Source organism: Rhinolophus sinicus, chromosome 2 (genome assembly GCF_057876585.1).
Source record: "Rhinolophus sinicus isolate RSI-liver-muscle chromosome 2, RSI-T2T, whole genome shotgun sequence".
NCBI lineage: Eukaryota > Metazoa > Chordata > Mammalia > Chiroptera > Rhinolophidae > Rhinolophus > Rhinolophus sinicus.
In genome coordinates, this window is record NC_142502.1 from 155974689 (window position 1) to 155993607 (window position 18919).

The window sequence follows — 18919 nt, forward strand, 5'->3', positions numbered from 1 at the left end:
AAGCTGTATAAACTGCCAAACCCATGTAAACTACACTTTATGTCATATCTCAAGTTGTATATGAACGTTTACTGTCAAAGTAAAAAACATCATGCCAAGGTTTAACAGTAAGATTTTATTCAAGACTGTTGCAGTATGGGAGAGAGACTGACTTCAACTCCACTGAAACAAAGAGCTGTACAGGTTTTAAGAACAAAGGTAGGAAATCATAGGCCACTTGTGTTTGTTAATTGGCTTTACTCAAAGGGAAGGTAAACCTTTCTGTTTCTTCTTGACAGGAGGTTGTTTTACAATTTGGAACAGGATATTCACCTAAAATAGGCTCCTATCTTCCCACAAAAACGTGAACATAGGGATGCTAATGTTCCTGATAATTACATTTCAAAAGATGGCTCCCAGGTAGTTGAGAAAGACATTCTGTAGAAAACCCACAAGAGGTTTTTAAGGAGATTCGTAGACATTTCAAAAGGGGCAGAAAAAGAATTTGTGATTATGGGTGTTCTAAAGTAAATGCTCTAAGAAAAGGGAAGTTGGGGCCTGTAGTCAGGGAGAAACCTGTGTAAAAGTATATGCAAACTGAGAGGAACATTGAGAGTATCTTGATCATTCTTTTAATTTCTAAACAAAGGGAGTTCTTTCTCCTCCAAACACCTGCAGTCTTCCTTGTGTCACTTGACACGCAGTTACCCAGACTTGTTAAACACTGGGTTGCATGAGTGTGTTGGAGCATTCATGGCATGGTGTCAAGTACTTTATATGTGTTTCCCTACATACACTTCAAAATAATATTTTGAGGGAGATATTCTTCTAAGTTCCATCCCGAAGCCTCTGGGACTTCTTAAGGCTAAGAAATTTCCTGAAGTCACACAGCGAATAAATGGTGGAGCCTGTACTTGAACTCTGCCATAAGTGCAGAGCCCAATGTATTCTACTACTGTCCTAGTCACTCAGGCTGCCGAAACAAAATACCAAAGACTAGGTGGCTTAAACCACAGAAATTTATTTCTCACAGGTCTGGAGGCTAGGAAGTCCAAGATCAAGGTGCCAGCAAGGTAGGCTTCATCCTGAATCCTCTTTGTTTGACTTGTAGGGGTTCATCTTCTCACTGTGTGCTCATATTGCCTTTCCTGGCTACATGCACATGGAGAAACAGAGAACTGAGAGAGAGACAGAGAAAGAGGTGTCTTCCTCTTCTTATAAGGTCAGCAGTCTTACGGGATTAGATTTATAACCTCTTGTAACCTTAATTATCTCCTAAAGACCTTATCTCCAACCCTAGTCACACTGGAGTTAGGGCTTTCAAGGGAAAAACTGCTTTTCTCATCTACTCACTACTATACTCTCAAAATTTCTGGCCACCAAATGTATGAGTTTTCCCCACATTGACTAATTCTCTTACACCAGTTATATGTCCCACAATTCAATTCAGTTCTGACATATCTTCCTAGAGTTAGCATCAGATCCCACAAATTAAGAGGGCAGTCCCACAAGATGGTCCCCACTTCAGACGTCAATTAGAAGTCCCAGATGGTCAACTGTACTTCAGACCTACTGGCTATAAATCAGGGTTCCCACAACCCCCTTCTTGAGTTCAATAATTTGCTAGAATGGTTCCTAAAATTCAGGGAAACACATTTCCTTATTTATTATCTAATAAAGGAATAAGGGTAAGATACTTCTGAAAACTACCCGGTGGCCTGACATCAGATCATTATATTTGGTGGCTCATTTGTTGCACGCCATGGCCTTGGCAGTGTACAGATGGTAAGGCCCAGGTGGTGCTTTGTGGGGTTGCCTATTAAGATGGTTGGAGCATGTCCAAGGAGTGAGAATCTTTTGTTTTGACTCTGATACCGACAACCTATGTAACATTCAGTAGGGCACACTGTTATTGATTTTCTTACTATAGGGAATGAGATTATGTTTGTCTATTCACAAGGCCATTGAAAGACAGTTTGAAATCTGGAGAATAAAAAAAGATATTATTATTTTAGAATCTGGGTCTGCTATTTTAAAATGCTTAATGTCTCCATGTTAGGTAGCTGGGAAGATTGGGTAATAACCAGTCTTTAAAGAGGAAAAAAGCACACAATTACCTGTATTTACAGGTAATTGTAAAAGCTCCATCAGTATTTCCACAAAAGAGTTTTAAGGAGAAACATTTGAATGGTTTATTCTAAAGAAACTCCCTCTGAACAAGTGGTAAACATTTTATATGATCATGGCCAAGGGCAGAAGTAAGAGAATTAGAGACAGAGAGCAAGAGAGATAGAGATAGAGATAGAGAGATAGAGATAGAGAGATAGATGGATAGAGAGAGAGAGAGACTTCTATATTTGCCCACAGGTTTTTTTCTCCATAGCCTCCCTTACTTTTTCATTCACTGGTCTCAGTACTTATTACTCCCAAGACAGTGTGCAAAGTACTAAGAGTATAAACACAAAGATCTGGAAAACAGTCTTAGCCTACAGTAAACCATTACAACATAGTAGAAAGGAGATCTTACTTACTACTTGAGCAATCAGAGAAAACCTAATGGAGTAGGTGGGTTTGTGATAAGCATTAATGTAAGGTAAAATTCTGAGAGTTGGGCATATGGGTAAATATTCTGGGAAGTGTAGTTTGAGCAAAAGTGTTATTTAGGAGACAGGCATTAAAATACACTGAGCCCCACAGGACAGGGATAGGGTCTCAGGCTTTATTTCTAGAATAGGGAGAGTCAATGAAAGGAAAAAGTAGAGGAATGCTGAGATCAGATTTATAATGTAAAACTACTTTGGATGCTGTGAGAACAATAGATTTAAGTGAGGCAAAAATGGGAGAGGGAATGTCTAGGCAAATGGGTAGCACATCAATCTGGAATCAGCTACTTTATATAAGTTTTTCTCAAGCCATTGATTTTCATGCTCCATCATCTGGGTGATATAGACCCAGGGCCATAATCTTAAAAGGAACTGAAAGAATCCACTTCCCTGGGTTAAAATAATAACATATTTAATGAGTCACAAGGAGAAGGAGTGTGTCCCTTGCTAAACTTCAGCCATCCAATTTTGTATTCCAAGTGTGCAATTTTAATGGTTTTCAGGAGAAGTGTGTTCTTTGTAATTCCCCCAACAAGTCAGAACTTATTTAAAGTGTCACTAAACCCTTTGAGAGACAGAAGCATGCTTTATGTTTTGTAATTGATGAAATGTTCCCCCTAAATAAATCTCACATTGCCGAATCTGATGACATGAATAATAAAGCATAACCATGGGAAGGAAATGGCCATTTTGAGTAATATGCAGGGAAGAGATATTCACTTAGTGTTGAAAAGTAGAGCACATTTTCATGATGAACTAGGCTCTCTAGACCACTGTAGTAAACCTCCTGACATTAAAATTGGAGGACATTTCAGGGCCAAATTTGTTAAAGAAAAAGTCTCTGTTTTAAACACAAAAATTTTGGTGTTTCAAATAGCATGTGCCTCAAAAATGTAGTAGGTATTGAAGGTCAAATTGAGTGGGCTCTTTCTATTCTTGTATATGCAGACAGTGGACTTGGGACGGTGGAGAGATAAGGTTATTGCATTAATAAATGGTAATCAGTAATTCCCACTGCTTGGCTAATCCATTTTCTAAGGAAGTATTTTATGTACTCCATATGGCACGTCTGCAAGTCATATGCCTGGATAATGGAAATAAAAGAGATGGATAACTGCCATGGAACCAATGAGAAAAAGCCAGTCCCAATTTCTAACAAGTTGTTACAAAATGTCCACAGTTGGGGTTAACCTGAAGTTGAGATACACTAACTAAAGTTACCCCTTTGCATATTTGCAAAATTTGTTAAGAAACTGAGTGTCAACATGGTGTTAGCTGTAGAGCAGACATATATACACCTGTATTCTTTTTCCTAGCTTACCCACTTATTAGTTGTTGACCTTTACTGAGCTGTTTAACCTGCTTAAGCATCCATAACATGTGAAAACTATCACCTAGTTTGCAAGGTGATTATGAAAAGTATAAACGATGATGCATGTAATGTTCTTGTCACTTGTACGTGCTTGAGAAGCTAATATTTTCAGCAAAGTGTTAAAAAGTACAGACATCTTTAAGCATTTTCAAATCTCCCTCCTACTTGACCTTGCCATGTTTTCCTGTGTTCGCGTACTGTGCTCCTCCCCCACTCTTCCTATCCTGACTGCATTGACTTCAGCTAGTTTTCTGAATCTCATGACTTCCATTGCCTATGGTCACCTCATTTCATATGATATTGTATATGTAATTTCTCCAAGCACCTAAATATAAACTCCACTCCATTTCAACCCCTCTGACTCTTCATCCCCAATTCCGTGTCTGTGCCAACCAGTCTTCTTACCTTAAATCCTTATTTCTCTAGGTACTCATGTTCACTACTGCTCCCCACACATTGTTCCCAAATCACCTCTTGGGACAGGTTATAAGATGATGGTAGGTTACAGCTTGTAGATGTCTATTGTAGAACTAGGTGTTAGTGGGTCAGTAAAATTCTTTGGAAAAGAACAATTTTTTATTTTTTTTTTGCTCCTCCTTCACTCCCTATCCTACTCATCACCCCCAAGTAGCCAAATTATAAATGTCTTCAAAACTTAACTGATATATTTTCATCTATTGTGGATCTCTTCATAGTATCTAGTGCAATGTTTGAAAACGTATAGACTGAGTCAATATTATTGAGTATCACATTATCTTAAAACTATTGTGAATCTCATTTATCAGAGAGTCTAGACTCCTCATTTCATAGTTGAGTAACCTAAACAATTAAATAACTTACCATGGTGACAAACCTAGTTGCAAAAACGGGACTAGAACCTGGTTATCTGCGCTCAGTTTGATTCTATGCCATAGCTATAATTGGTAACAGGCTTTATCTTCCCCACTTTAAAGGAAACTGTAGTATTACTATTCTATACTATAAACACATATTTTAATTGTCTCAGAAATAAAAGGTGTTAAGAGATGTATTCAGGGAAAATGAGGCATAAAACCAAGGGCATGTCTTTTATTTCTCTGGAGTTTAACCTTAGGATACTTCTAGATGTAAGATATTTTAGAAAAACACTCAAGACAGCACTCTGTGTCTTGTGTTTATAGGTATTATAGCTGAGTACTCAAGGCCTAAGACATGATTAGACTTGAGCTCATAGTCTCAGTTCCTTATCTGATCTGCTGTGCAATATAAGGCACATTATTTAAACCCCTCTCACATGCATATGTACATATATCAAGTAAGCCTCAGCACCCACTACAAATCACTATCCTCATTGTATCCTTGTTTCTTCCCTATCAGTGAAGAAGGGAGGACACAAGCCCCTTGGAAGACAACAGAATGATGAATTACTGCTACATTTTAGCAACAAATAGAGATATAAGTAGAGACCCAGCTGCAATTGTGAAATGAGAATAATAGCACTTAATTCCTGGAGTGCTAAAAGGATTATATGAAATAGCCAGTGTAAAGTGTTTAGCATAAATGTCAAATACCGTTAATATTATCTTTAATATTTGGCATATATGACCTACATGGCATACATAACCTACTTTATCATGTTAAAAATTGTGTAGTAGAAGGCAACTTTACTTTTCTAAAAATTACATTTGAGACTCACCATATGGCATGCAATGTAGTTGTCTACCCCATCCGTTCCATCATGATTCTGATACTTAAATATTTACATTTTCTTAAATAAGATCCAAGGAAAGACACTCAGATAAACAAATTTGGCCCTCACCGAATGGTGCTATAGCAGTTACCCCACTGAACTGCTTTTTAAAAGGCTAATCCATTATTTTACCTTTGCCATTCTCATTTTTGAGTGTGACGCTGGTTAAACATTCACGAAGCCCTTACATTAACCTTTTATTGTATAAAGTAAGTATACTTATTGTATAAGTAAGTATAAAACCAGTCCCAGATTTTCACTGCAAACCTGTCATTGGTCACCAAGTTGAACACATTTACAGGAGAAAACATGCTGAGTTTTCACAGGAAAAAAAAAAAAAAAGAAGAAGAAGAAAATTGACACCAGCCCCTTTCGTGTACTTGGGTTCATTTTCAGTTGGATTTAGTGCCAGGACAACAGTAATCTCATCAATGCTTATTACGTGTAACACATGCTTTGAAATGGCATGGAAAAATATGTTACGAAGGTGAAAAGACTTTGAGATACAATAATTCATAATCAAAAATCTCATTTAGAAGAAAGCAGCACTCAGACTTACTAAGCCATGTAAAGTAGCATGACTTCAAAAAAGGACAAGAGAAAGTCTTGGCAGTGATTTATGTGTTATCTTGTGGGTTCTAGTATAGCATGGAGTCTGACATGCATGTATACACATATCAAGCCAGCCCTAACACCTGCTGCAAATCACTATTCTCAATGTATCCTTATTCCTTCCTTGGCTATCAGTGAGGCGGGAAGGGCACAGTCACCTGAGACACAGCAGAATGATGGATTACTACTGGTTTCAACAAGAATTGGGACTATAGGTAGAGACTGAACCCCAGCATTAACGAAGGTTGTCATAGAAACTTTATTTCTACCAATAACATAAGAGATTCTGACAACCAATAAATGTACAGGTCACTAAATGAAAATCGAATGTTTTCCTTTCTTGACATTTCAGCAACTATTTATCGCAGATTTTAGAAAACCAGTACAATGAAAATGTAGGGCACAGCTAAATATAACACCTCTTCAAAATAAATCAAGAAAGAAATAATTTGAAATTATATTATCTTGATTATATTCCAAAGTTTTAGGGAAGGAACCACACATCTCTTCTCTCATCTGTAAATGTATGGCAGTGATGCTATTAAATTCCAGATTTGTGTCACAAGAACTTTGAATCAGTGCTGTTTTTCTAAATGATTAATATATTTTATTTATGTTATGTTGGAGAAGACAAGATTCTTGTGTTAGGGAGTTAATTGTATAGAAAATCTAGTATAATTCTATGTATCAAATCAGTAAGTGCAAGAATTAATATGCTTTTTTAATCAGAAAGCACAAAGATACCACTTGTTTTCATTTTTCTAAGAGTCAGTATGAAGGATTAGAATAATAAGAAACATTACTTTTATTTTTTTTAAAATTACCTGCCAATGCCAACATTTGTTTTGTAGCCATGGTATTTGAATTATCCTTTATGCAGGGTGATAAAGAAAGTAGAAGATTCTGTAATAATTGATTTATCAATAATTGATTTAAAGATAATTGCATAGTATATTTTTAAAAGTCTTTCAAAATGTTTTGATTATTGAGCACATTTTAGGAATTCAAAAGCCTAGGAAGATAGCACTGAAAGATTCTCTTGATTTTAACTAATATCCTTGGCTCTTTTAGGTAAACAAAGGCTAACGTTTGAGTCTCTAATAATTTGTTTCTGGAAAATTTACTTTCTTCATTATTTCTAAACTGGAAACATATAGTAACTACTAGATATATTCTATATGAGATATAAAGAAAAGATTCTCTTCTATCTAAACAAATTGCCTATATGCTTACAGGCGGCCTGTTTTTACTTACACTTGATTTTGTCACTTGTGTCTGTGCATGTTTCCAACCAAAATGCCCTCCCATCCTGCTGTACCAACAGCTTACCTACATCCTACACATACAACAGAGGAAAGTTTCATAGACAGAGCTCCATAGACCTCTTAGTGAAGGGATATTCCAAAGTCACCTTGGTCCTTAAACTAGACAAAAATAACCTGTGCTAAGAACTCCAGTAGAGATCTCATATTAGCAATATTTGTGCAGTGTTTAAACCTTAGTAGATGGATGTATTTTCTCTCCCCCTCTTTTTTTTAAATTGAGGAATATGGGGGAACGGTGTGTTTCTCCAGGGGCCAATCAGCTCCATGTCGTTGTTCTTCAATCTAGTTGTGGAGGGCGCAGCTCAGCTCCATGTCCAGTTGCCATTTTCAATCTTTAGTTGCAGGGGGCACAGCCCACCATCCCATGAGGGAATTGAACTGGCAAATTTGTTGTTGAGAGCTCACGCTCTAACCAATTAGCCATCCAGCCACTCCTCTGGAAGCTCAGCGTCAGTTCGTTGTCTTCAATCTAATGGTGGAGGGAACAGCTCACTGGCCCATGTGGGAATCAAACCAGCAACCTTATTGTTCAGAGCTCACGCTCTAACCAACTGAGCCATCCAGCTGCCCTCTCCCCACTTCTTAAAGCACTCATTGGCATTCAGTCTTTTGCAAAACATTGATAGAGCTGTCAGGTAAGCGTTGACGTCAGTATCTGTTAATAGTTAAGACAAGGCTTAAATTATCTATTGTGCACTTTAACCTCCTACCTCATTATTGAAAAAATAATTTAATATATATTACAATCACTGATTTAATGGACTTAGCATAAGAAAAATGCTTTCCTGAAATCAGGTTGAATGCTTTATTTTTTCCTTCTGGAAAAACTGAGAAGTGTTATTTATAGTTATTCATGTAGAAAGAGGAAGGAATGAGGCAGGCAGGCAGGATTTAAGTAGGGATTTAATGACCTTTCTATTGTAATTAAATATGTACATGTATAGAATATTTACATTATATATACCTACATAAAATATAACATAAATAGGTTTTAAAAATTCAGCTTTTATTTTTTTTTCTTTTAAAAATTGGTATGCTTAAGCAGACATTAAATATTCTTCTCCCATCCATTACTGGTTCATCCTGAATCTGTTAAAATCTGATAGATCTACTGCTGAGAATTGCAGTAGGGCATTCTGATTGTTTTAAATGTATATGGAATTGTCAATTAAATAATATGATTACGTATAAATTTCCACCATTGGCTCATATATGAATTATGTTTAATTCTGTAGAGTATTAACCTACAAAAGGTTAGTGCTCTAAGAATAAGCCTTGCTGGGAAAAATGTCCAGGTAGGCAGTGTTTACAGATGAATAAATTATGTTTAGAAACATTTGCATTTTCATATCAAGAATGTTTCATGAGTGCACTTCCAATATATAGTTATGAATTTTAAGGTTAAAAAACGAAACTGCAGAAATCACATTAGCATTATGATATAAAGCAGTTTAATTAGAATGAATATAACAATAAACAATAAAACCAGTTAAGAAAAAGACAAACCTGGATTTATAAATGTTTCTAATACGGAATGATGCCCATTTTTTCATTATAAAATACCCATGACACATTGTTTTTCTTTTGTTCATTAACCAAAATTATAAGTAATTTGCTGCCACGGCCACTTGACTTTTGAGTGAGAAATGGGGATTACCCGTTTGGCAGTGTATTTAACAAACATATATACACATATGCTTAAAATTATAAACTTGGCCTTCAATAATGTACCACATGCTGTGAAACTACCTTGTTATAATCACTCAAGACCGATGTGTTAAGGATTAAGGATTCAAGGAAGGATACAAAAGAAAGATAGAAAAGGTATATCCCAGTCCTCAGATAGTTTTCAAAGTTGTTAGCAAGACCACGCTGAAACCAAAATAATAAGTGCTAAACTGAGAATGACAATAAGGACAACTAGGGCCAAATAAAGGTAAATCTCTCCGTTGTGCAAAGGGATAGAATGAGTAATCGAACCCTATACACTGGGGATGATGAAAGCAGAAATGAGGTAATGTTTTGGAAGGATTTGCAAAGCAGAGGGAGTGATTAGGAAACACAAAGTTCAGTTTGCTTGCTGCCTGACCTTGTGCTTATTCCCTCATCTGTATTTACTTAGTAAGTATTTTCCAGTAATATCATTCCTATGTCCTCAACCCTGCCAACTCACTCCTTTCCGGATATATTTTTCTCTTCACTCCCACTGAGACTCAGGATGCTGAATTCAACATAAGAGTGTTTCTTGTGCCCATTCCTCTTGTTATATTGCCTTGCTAACGCATTCAGTCCATTAGCCATAAATGGGAAATTAAATGTTGGTGAATGTTCAACTTTAGTCTATTGTGGTAAAATAAGATGTGGTAGAAGATAATATACCTGGATTGCTTAAGAAATAAATTGTTCTTCCAAAGTGTTTGTAAATAACCAGCAGCCTTGATCCATTAAAAAATACTTTTCATATCAAATCATCAATCTCTGAATTCTAGGATAAAATATCCTACAGCTATAGAAAATTATACGTATATATTTATCTTCTTTTCCCCAAAAGATGTAAAGACTCAGAAGCAAAAAAAAAAAAAAAAAAAAAAAAAAGGCAAAACTTATGACAATAATGCAAAAGATTAAGATATAGCTAGTAATGAAATGCTGAAGTCATAGCATTTTGTCATGAAGTCATACTTGGAATGCATCCAGTGGTGCCTTATATTTGTTTTCATCATCCCTTTCACTGCATATTCCAGTTTCCCCCCATGTTACCAGAGATCATTGCTTGCTCTTTGAGGAGGAGAAAATCAAGCTTTGGTCATTTGAAAGGTAATTCGACAGGCACTGAAATCTTCTATTTCCCTGAATACATACATAGCTCATTAATGTCAAGACAAAGAAAAATAAACTAGCCCCATAAAAGATCATCTGGAAAAAGTCCAACCTTATATGCCAAAGGCACTTTATGAGAATGAGGATGTGACTAGTATATTAATGAGGAAATGTTATTTTATTGTCCTAGATTCTCGCAGGCTCAAAACGTTTAGGGAAGTAAGTGCATTAAGTTTTTCAATCCACAGGGGGGTTGATCATTCCTATTGCCAGAGAAAGCATCAAAGTTGCAATCTTAAAAGTGTACTGAACTATAGAGAGTCAATTATCTATCACATTTAAATTGACATTTTCCTGTCTTAAAATATCATAGTATCCTGATACAGAATCTAAGAGTCACACTAATTAAACAGTGTTCTGGAAAGAATTAATGTGACCTGGCCCTACGGGAAACTCAATGGTCTAAGGAGTAAACTCACTACTTTTAGAGAATCTTTGATGGTGCAGAATTTCACCCACAAAAAAACAAACAAACAAAAAACCCTAGAATCCATCATTTGTTACTTGTTTTCCACTATGTATTTAAATATATGCTTTCCAACCTTAAAGCTCTATGTATTGATGAGTCATTGGAGAATATCTGGGTTTGGATAATGTAAAAAGAAAAAGAACATATCCTATGTCTTTGCTAATAAAATCTTTATGCAGGAAAACAGCTCTACCCAAAACTTTACTTTTTATTAAGTAAAGCAAAATTCATTGAGCTATTGAGGATACTTTGGGTGACGGTTTGTTCCTTCAATATTACACTTTAATTGAAAAGCAAAGCAAAATTACTATTGTTGGGATTTACAAAAGCATACTTCTTCCAAACCCAGGGCTCATTCCAATTTTTTTAGGTTTTCATTTTGTTGTAGCTTTTATTATTTAACGTTCATTTTCCCTGGTAGTGTTGCAGTGCTGTTTTCATTGAGACAAAGGGGCAGTTTGTGGTTAATTTTGCTTTTTCATTTCAAAAATATTTGACAATGCATCACTGGGGGGCTGTTACTGTATATTTGAAAGAAGTGTCTGTTGTGGCGGAGGGCATAGAGTTGACACAATTTAAAACATAAATAATAATCAGGCTCCCATTCATATCACATCAATCATCCAGAGGGGCCGAAAGTGTTTACACACGGCAGGGAAGGATTATTGTACCAGAAACCCAAAAGTGTACACAATTGGACTGCATACAATGCCGATCAATTGACAATTTCTGGTATTATGCCTAAAACTCTAAGCTGAGACACATCCTCTATCTCCAAAGCTGGAGAAAAACATGAATGGAATGGTCTAGAAAGTGGAAGGTTGGCTTGGTTCTGTCAGTCTCATTTATCAGCTCCAGTCTTTTTTTGTGATCAACATTATTACTCCACCAATTGCTAAGCCTTAAAGGAACGTGGGGAGGAAAGTGCCGGCCTTCTCACTTCTTTCGTCAGTGGCTTGGAAGGATTAAACTTTGCTTCTGTGTCTGGGGATACACTGTCTTTGATTTAGTGTCTCTATATAGACCCAGCTCTCCACCCTGCTCCACTCCTATCACTGGCAATAAAACGTAAGCCAGTCACCCTATGTCTGTCACTTCAAGATTAGTTGACTGAAACTCAAAGAAAAGCCCCTAAGTGGATAGGAAAAGGCACTTGGACTTCTTTGAGTAATGTAGAAACCCTTGGACTTTCCCTAAGGCTCATACGTTTCCTCTTGTTTCCTGTTATAGGTACCCTAACTTTCTGAGCTTTATCTACCTGGTTGCTTCGGTCCTTTGAATGGCATTAGTCTTCACTTTCCTTTTAGGCCACGGGTCTTCTTAAAATAAAAATGATCCTCACTTTTGTCCATGCTCAGTAAAACTCCATTTAGAGAAAGGGAATGAAACCTCAGTGCACAATTACATTTTCACTTGAAAACTTCAGGCATCCATTAGCCACAGTGTATTTACTGAGTGCTGTATTATGCCAAATACTCTTGGAAAGAGTTCAGTCTGAGTCTTACAAAATTCTGCAAGGAGATCGTGTTACTCCATTTTACAGATGAGAAAGCAGTGTCTTAAGTCTGATGTTTCAAAGGTAGAGTTTTCTGGGATAATGAAAAACACATTTTGGGCAATCAGTGTGCATTGGGCCATATCAATCAATGATTTTGTTTTTGTTTATCTCACCTGCTTGCTGCCTTTTCTATGATTTTTAATGATTTAAAATAATAAATGAATTCTGCCAATTGCTTTTTTATTATTATTGATGCATGAAAGGTCCTTTGTAAAAAGGAACATGACACAGATGGGAGAACAGGCTGCACACACAGCTCAGGCACTCTCCTACCTACTCCAGGGCTTTTTCCTTTAGCAGCAATCCCTTCTTAGCAGAGGGGAGCCTTTTGACCATTTATTATCATCTCTAAGTTATTCCCATTTTTTTTCTCCTTACTCCCACCACAGTCTGCTGCCCGCCTACAGTCAGATGGGTTCAGAGGAGTTCTCACTATATGATTGTAAAACTTCCACATGAAAAAAAGGGCAGATCCTTTTTCCCTCCTAACATCCTTTTTTTTTTTTTTTTTTTGGTGTGTATTTTTCAATACAGTTGACATTCAATATTATTTTATATTAATTTCAGGTATACAGCATAGTGGTTAGACAGCTATGCAATTTATGAAGTGATCCCCCCACTTAGTCTAGTACCCTGTACCTATCACTATATGTGGTTATTACAATATCATTAACTATATTCCCTATGCTGTACTTTGCATCCCCACAACTATTTCGTAACTACCCATTTGTACTTCTTAATCCCTTCAACTTTTTCAAGCAGTCCCCACACCTCTCTTCCAGTTGGCAACCATCAGTTTGTTCCCTGTATCTATGAGTTTGTGTCTGTGTTTACTGTTGTTGTTTATTTTGTTCTTTAGATTCTACATGTAGATCACATAGTATTTGTCTTTCTCTGTCCCCACTCTCCACGCATCATTCAAGGAAAATGGAGCAGCTCTGACCAGAAGGTATGCAGGTAGAGTGGCCCGTCTTGCCAGGACAGTTAAGCATGTACAATTTGGGGACACTTGGAAGGTACAAGGTATGCTCTAATAATTGCATTTTATAAAATAGATGTGGAAAAGCCGGGGCCTTTTATTCTCCCTACACAGCAAAAATCTGGAAGAAATAAAGAGAAGGGCACAGATAATACTGTCCTGATGTCAATTTAAGGTCAGTTACAACAAAATCTCTGCATCATGTAGAACATATCACTGAAACAGCATTAGACTGGGAAGTCAGGCACTGGATAAATTACAAAACCAGCGACAGGAATCTTGGCTACATCAGCTATAACCTCATTATCTAAAATAAAGAAGTCTAACCATTTTTTAAAAAAATATTTCAGGTAGAATGAGGACTGTTATGTTGTTTTATTTGTTTATTTTTTTAAAATATGGCTTTATGCTATATTCTTGCCTAAAGAAAGATTATGGGAAAGTGATAGACACTAGTGTTAAGATTCCAGGCCTTAGAATCAAGTCGCTGGAGTTCACAGACAGGCTTTATCGCTTATTAACCATGTGACAGTGGGACAGTTATTTAACATTCGTGTGCCTCATCTATGAAGATGGTTAATAGAAAAAAAGTAATGAAATTTAACTTCTAGCTTGTTTTGCTAAGAATAAATCAGTAGTTTTCGACTAGGGAGACATTGACCTGTGTAGAAAACCACAGCCTCCCTCCTGTGTATTTTTCCCAACACCAAACAAGTCTGCTACACCTACTGACTATTCTATAATTTAACTCAAGTCTGACCCTATTCACCTGGAGATAGCATCATATCCTACAAGTTAAGGACTCAGCCCCGGAAGACTGCTCCCCCATTTCAGATGCCAAACACAAGTTGCAGGTTCCCAGGTTACCCACAACTTCTGTCCAACTTGCATACGACTTGAAGGTTCCCCATGACCTCCTCCCCCTTAGATTCCATTATTTGCTAGAGCAGTTCATAGAACTCAGAGAAATACTTATGTTTTCTGGTTTATTAAAGGATATGGTAAAGGATACAGATACACAGCCAGATGAAGAGATACATAAGTGAGGTCTGGGAGGGTCCTGAACACAGACACTTCTGTCCCCAGTGGAGTTGGAGTATGTCATCCTTCCGGTTCACCAACCTGGAAGCTCTCAGACCTGGTACTTTTGGAGACATCATCACATAGGCACGATTGATCATTAACTCCATTTCTAGCCCCTCTCCCCTCTCTGGAGAATGGGGCTGAAAATTCCAAGCTTCTAATCATGGTTTGGTCTTTCTGGTGACCAGCTTCCATCTAGTAGCCCAACAAGTGTCACCTCATTAGAACAAAAGACATGGCTATAACCCAGGAACATCCAAGAGAGTAAGAGCTCTGGGTAGGGAACAAGGGCCGAAGACCAACTATTAGAACAAAAGATGTGCTTAGGGTTCTTATCACCTAGGAAATAACAAGGGTTGTCAGAGCTCTGTGCCAGGAACCCAGGCCAGAGAGAGAGCTGATAGGCTTTACACTCACAGCACACACCACAGTGAGAAAGGAGCCCGTCTCAGCACCGAGGATCCCCACAGGCGAGATGCTGTCAGGAGTGCCACCCATTCCATTCCATGGGTTAACAATACAAAGCAATATTCAAATCAAAACTACTTCGAAGACTTGATAATAGGGACATTGATAAAAGGTATGAGACTTTTCATTAGAATGTAAATTCTAAGAGGTCAACTACCTGTCTTATTGGTAACTATATACCCAGCCATGACATAGAACTTGTGCCTAGGAGTGTCGCTTGTTCAATGAGTGAATAAATGAATGAATCTTTGGATACACGATTATGGCATGAGCAATATGGAACTCAATGTAAAACATCCAGGACAAAGACTATTTCCCTGGTGAAGAATTATCAGCCTAACGTTAAAGTCTGTAGGATGACTAGAAGTGGGAGGATATATAATGGTAAACATTTTTAAACTCATGTATCTAGTCCTCAAACTCTTTTTTGTTTTTAAAGAAAAATGGAAGTCAGAAATAGCTTGAACATATACATGATGACCAAATTGGTGAAGAGTTGGCAATATGACTGATATTTTGTATAGATTGTAACTTATTTGTCTTAAAAACAGAGAGGCAAATATATTTGTTTCATAAATATGCTAATCCATACTCTCAACTCAAAATATCAGATTAAAAAGGATATATGAATATGTAATCGAGTTATAAAATGTAATAATGATATTTCAGGCATAGCCTTGAAAAATAGTTCATGCCTACTTCTTTTTTGCTTTTCCTCTTCTAGTAATTCATATCCATTTTAATTGGGACATGGATGGTCTGTTTTTCAGGAGAAAGGACTGTAGTTTAAATATGAAATATTCTAGGTTGTTCATTGACTATTAGAGTTTTTTTTTTTTTTTCCAGCCATATTAAGCTAGAAGAAGAATGCCAAAATACGTTTAGAAATAGAAAAATGCAAATATTCTGTAGTTCTTTTGCCATATTGACCCTGGACTATTATGTATATGCCTAATATCTACTGTGAGCTCACTTCTTCAAATTTTGTGTCATGTAATGGGAAGTGATTTAATTGTAGACCTAGCAATGCCTTGGTTAGCTATTAATCATGACTAAAAAAGTCATTCTTTGAGCCTGAATTTTAATTTACATACGATTAGAATAGAAAAAATAAATAAAATTAGGATATACTTAATATCCACCCACCTCCAATTTTCTATGGTTCTTTGCCTGCACCTTACACTGTTTCCCTATTTAAGGGAAAGGAATCATGAAACTGTCATTATTTTGGATTCACATACTTTCCAAATAAGGACCGTGTTTCCCCGAAAATAAGACCTAACTGGAAAATAAGCCCTAGCATGATTTTTCAGGATGACATCCCCTGAATATAAGTCCTAATGTGCCTTTTGGAGCAAAGCTTAATACAAGACCCAGTCCCATTTTCGGGGAAACACGGGATGAGCCCACACCTAGAGCTCTCCATACTTTCTAGGGCTGGCAATTTGGCTAGCGTCTAAGTAATGCGACAAGAACTTAGTTTTATAATTATGTAGATACAAGTTTAGTGAGCTGCTGGGCTCCTTTATTTCAAGGTAGGCATTATCTGTGCTTCTAAGCAAATGCTTGAGTACACAGTTAAGTAATAGTATAATTCCACTACTGATTTAATGTTTGTCCTTAGCTTTTTTTTTTTTTTTTTCCCCATCCTTAGCTTTTTTCAATTTCTGTCCTAAAGTCAATACATAATCTTTTGGGTATCCATGTGACCCTTACTGTGACTCATGGAACACGTTTATTCCTCCAATCTAAATTAATGGCTCATTAAAACAGTTCCTTGTGCAATATTTAGCAAAGCTCCTAACCTTCTAGAATAGAAAAGTTTGAAAATATTAAGTTAGGTTTAATATCTTTTCACTTGGAAATGATTTTGAAATTCCATGCTAGGGAAATGTTTTAAAGGCCTCTTTCTGTAGTGACTTCATAGTGTGCCTTTGGGGAAATATATATTGTCTGTGCTATTGAGAATTTATGTGGGACTGGCCTTGCCCTTGGAGATGTCATTCCCTTGAGAAGCTGAGCCTGGTAACCAAATACACTGTGTAGCAGGATCAGAGGCAAACTGGATTTTAGAATACCTCCTGCCCTGGCTGGCTGCAGCATCACAGTCTCTGCCCTCCTGAGACAAGAAGCACATAGATTGGGTCTTTGGGAGCGTTACATTATGAGCAGTTTGATCAGAAGAAGGAGCGAGCAAGAAATTATCATAGAGATATGCTACTGGTCCATGACTCTAGAAGGCTGGTTGCAGATTAATATTTTTAGGTCTGCTTATTATTTTCATCAGATCTGACTTGGATTTTTAAAATAGATACGGCTGTAATATCAGGTCCCAAAGAAGCCCGTTGAATTCATCAGGAGTAAAGAGGAACATTCAAAAGAAATCTCTTTTTTTTAGTAGCCCGTATTTCCAAGATGGGACAGAAATTAGCTCGGCCATCCCAGCTAATCTCAGTAAGTACAGGGCACCTAAATGTAGAGATGAATAGTTATCTTCTCACTGGAAGCCTTTTTCATCTAAATATCATTTGGTGTTCTCCTTTTATGATTTTGAGTGATATTTTTTTCTCGTGTGTTTGTTTGGTTTTTTGGACAAAATAGATTTGGTAAATTAAAGCCTATTTTTCAAGATGGAAGTAAATAAATTGCACAATATAGTTGTCCTTAGAGTGCCTGGTTCGTGTAAAGAAGGTACAAAAATATATTTAATCCCATTACAAATTAAAATAATGGTACACAAACCCAAATTATGTCTCAGATCTCCTGATGTTTTAGAAAGAATAGTGATTTGGAGGATAAAAATTTGAGCCATAATTCTAGATTGATTATAGTAGTTATGCAAATGTAATTATAATTTTCTATGCAGAAAAACATATTTAAATGGAAAGCACTCCAATGATCTTGTTCAGCAGCTACTCTGGTGAATTTTTCTACTGTAAAGAAGAATTTGGTGTATTTTAATAATTGTCAGGTGACCATTATGTTTGTGTTACTGTATTGTGTAATGTTCTTGAATTGGATATGTTTCTCTCTTTGCATGATTTTAATTACCAAAAGTAATGACAAACCTTAGTAAATATGCTAAGTGTACACAATAGCAATTTTCTCCATGAAGGCATAAAATTCCTGAAAGCGTTTTTGCTTTTCTAAAGGAACAAGTCTGTGAAGGAACTCATATGAAAGCCACTGAGGACAGCTTATATCTGCTCTGAAATTTCTTAAAATCAAGGTGGAGTGTTCCCTTTGAGAAACTAATTTCAAACAAGTCATTTGTCATGCTTTGAGGCTCTGCGTTACCATGGCTGTAGTCCTCATATGATTGCATTAGAATATTGGAGAATTTGAACTCAATCCTAGCCTGATAATGACTTTAAATAAAAAATCTGAAGACTTCTCTGTTCTTCACGAAAATTCACTTCTTTTGAGGAACTGGTTTGATGATTCCGAGATCTGTGTAAGCAAAAAAGTAGTTCAGCATGGACATAGATGTTGCAGAGGAAACGGCAGCGGGCCAGGGGTCAGAAGGTTTGTGTCACGAATTGACTGTACTCCATATGAGTTTTCCTGTTCGAAAAAAGAAGGCGTCACAATGACATCTCTGATGCCCTCCATCTTTAATGATCTTTTGGGCTAATCCTGGTGATTCTTCTTGACCTCATGTCCGTAGTGGGAACCTCCTGTGCTCAGTGACTGCAGAGATTCTGTCAAGGTCACCCAAATTCCACTCATGACAGGGGATCATCAAGAACTATGATAGTTCTGGCCATGGTGACTTCCCTGTGCTCATGAAAAGTCTGCACATGCGTTAGAACCAAGTTCAAACATATTGGGATATTGTCATAAACACTGTGTAAAGGTTGTA

The 18919-nt window shown here is 36.8% G+C and overlaps 1 protein-coding gene across 34 annotated transcripts in view; it reads left to right on the top strand.

Annotated features, from left to right (window-relative positions):
• The window catches only part of NRXN1 (neurexin 1), a 1058790-nt gene that overhangs the window by 953433 nt on the left and 86438 nt on the right, over positions 1-18919 (top strand). For 2 of the 34 annotated variants that reach the window (XM_074331981.2, XM_074331982.2), the window contains exon 1: positions 17458-17511. The exons of the other annotated variants lie outside the window; for them this stretch is intronic. In XM_074331981.2, coding sequence (XP_074188082.1) covers positions 17473-17511 — 39 coding nt within the window. In that variant the 5' untranslated portion in view covers positions 17458-17472. Of the gene's footprint in view, positions 1-17457; positions 17512-18919 lie in introns of those variants that run through there. 34 annotated transcript variants of the gene reach the window in all.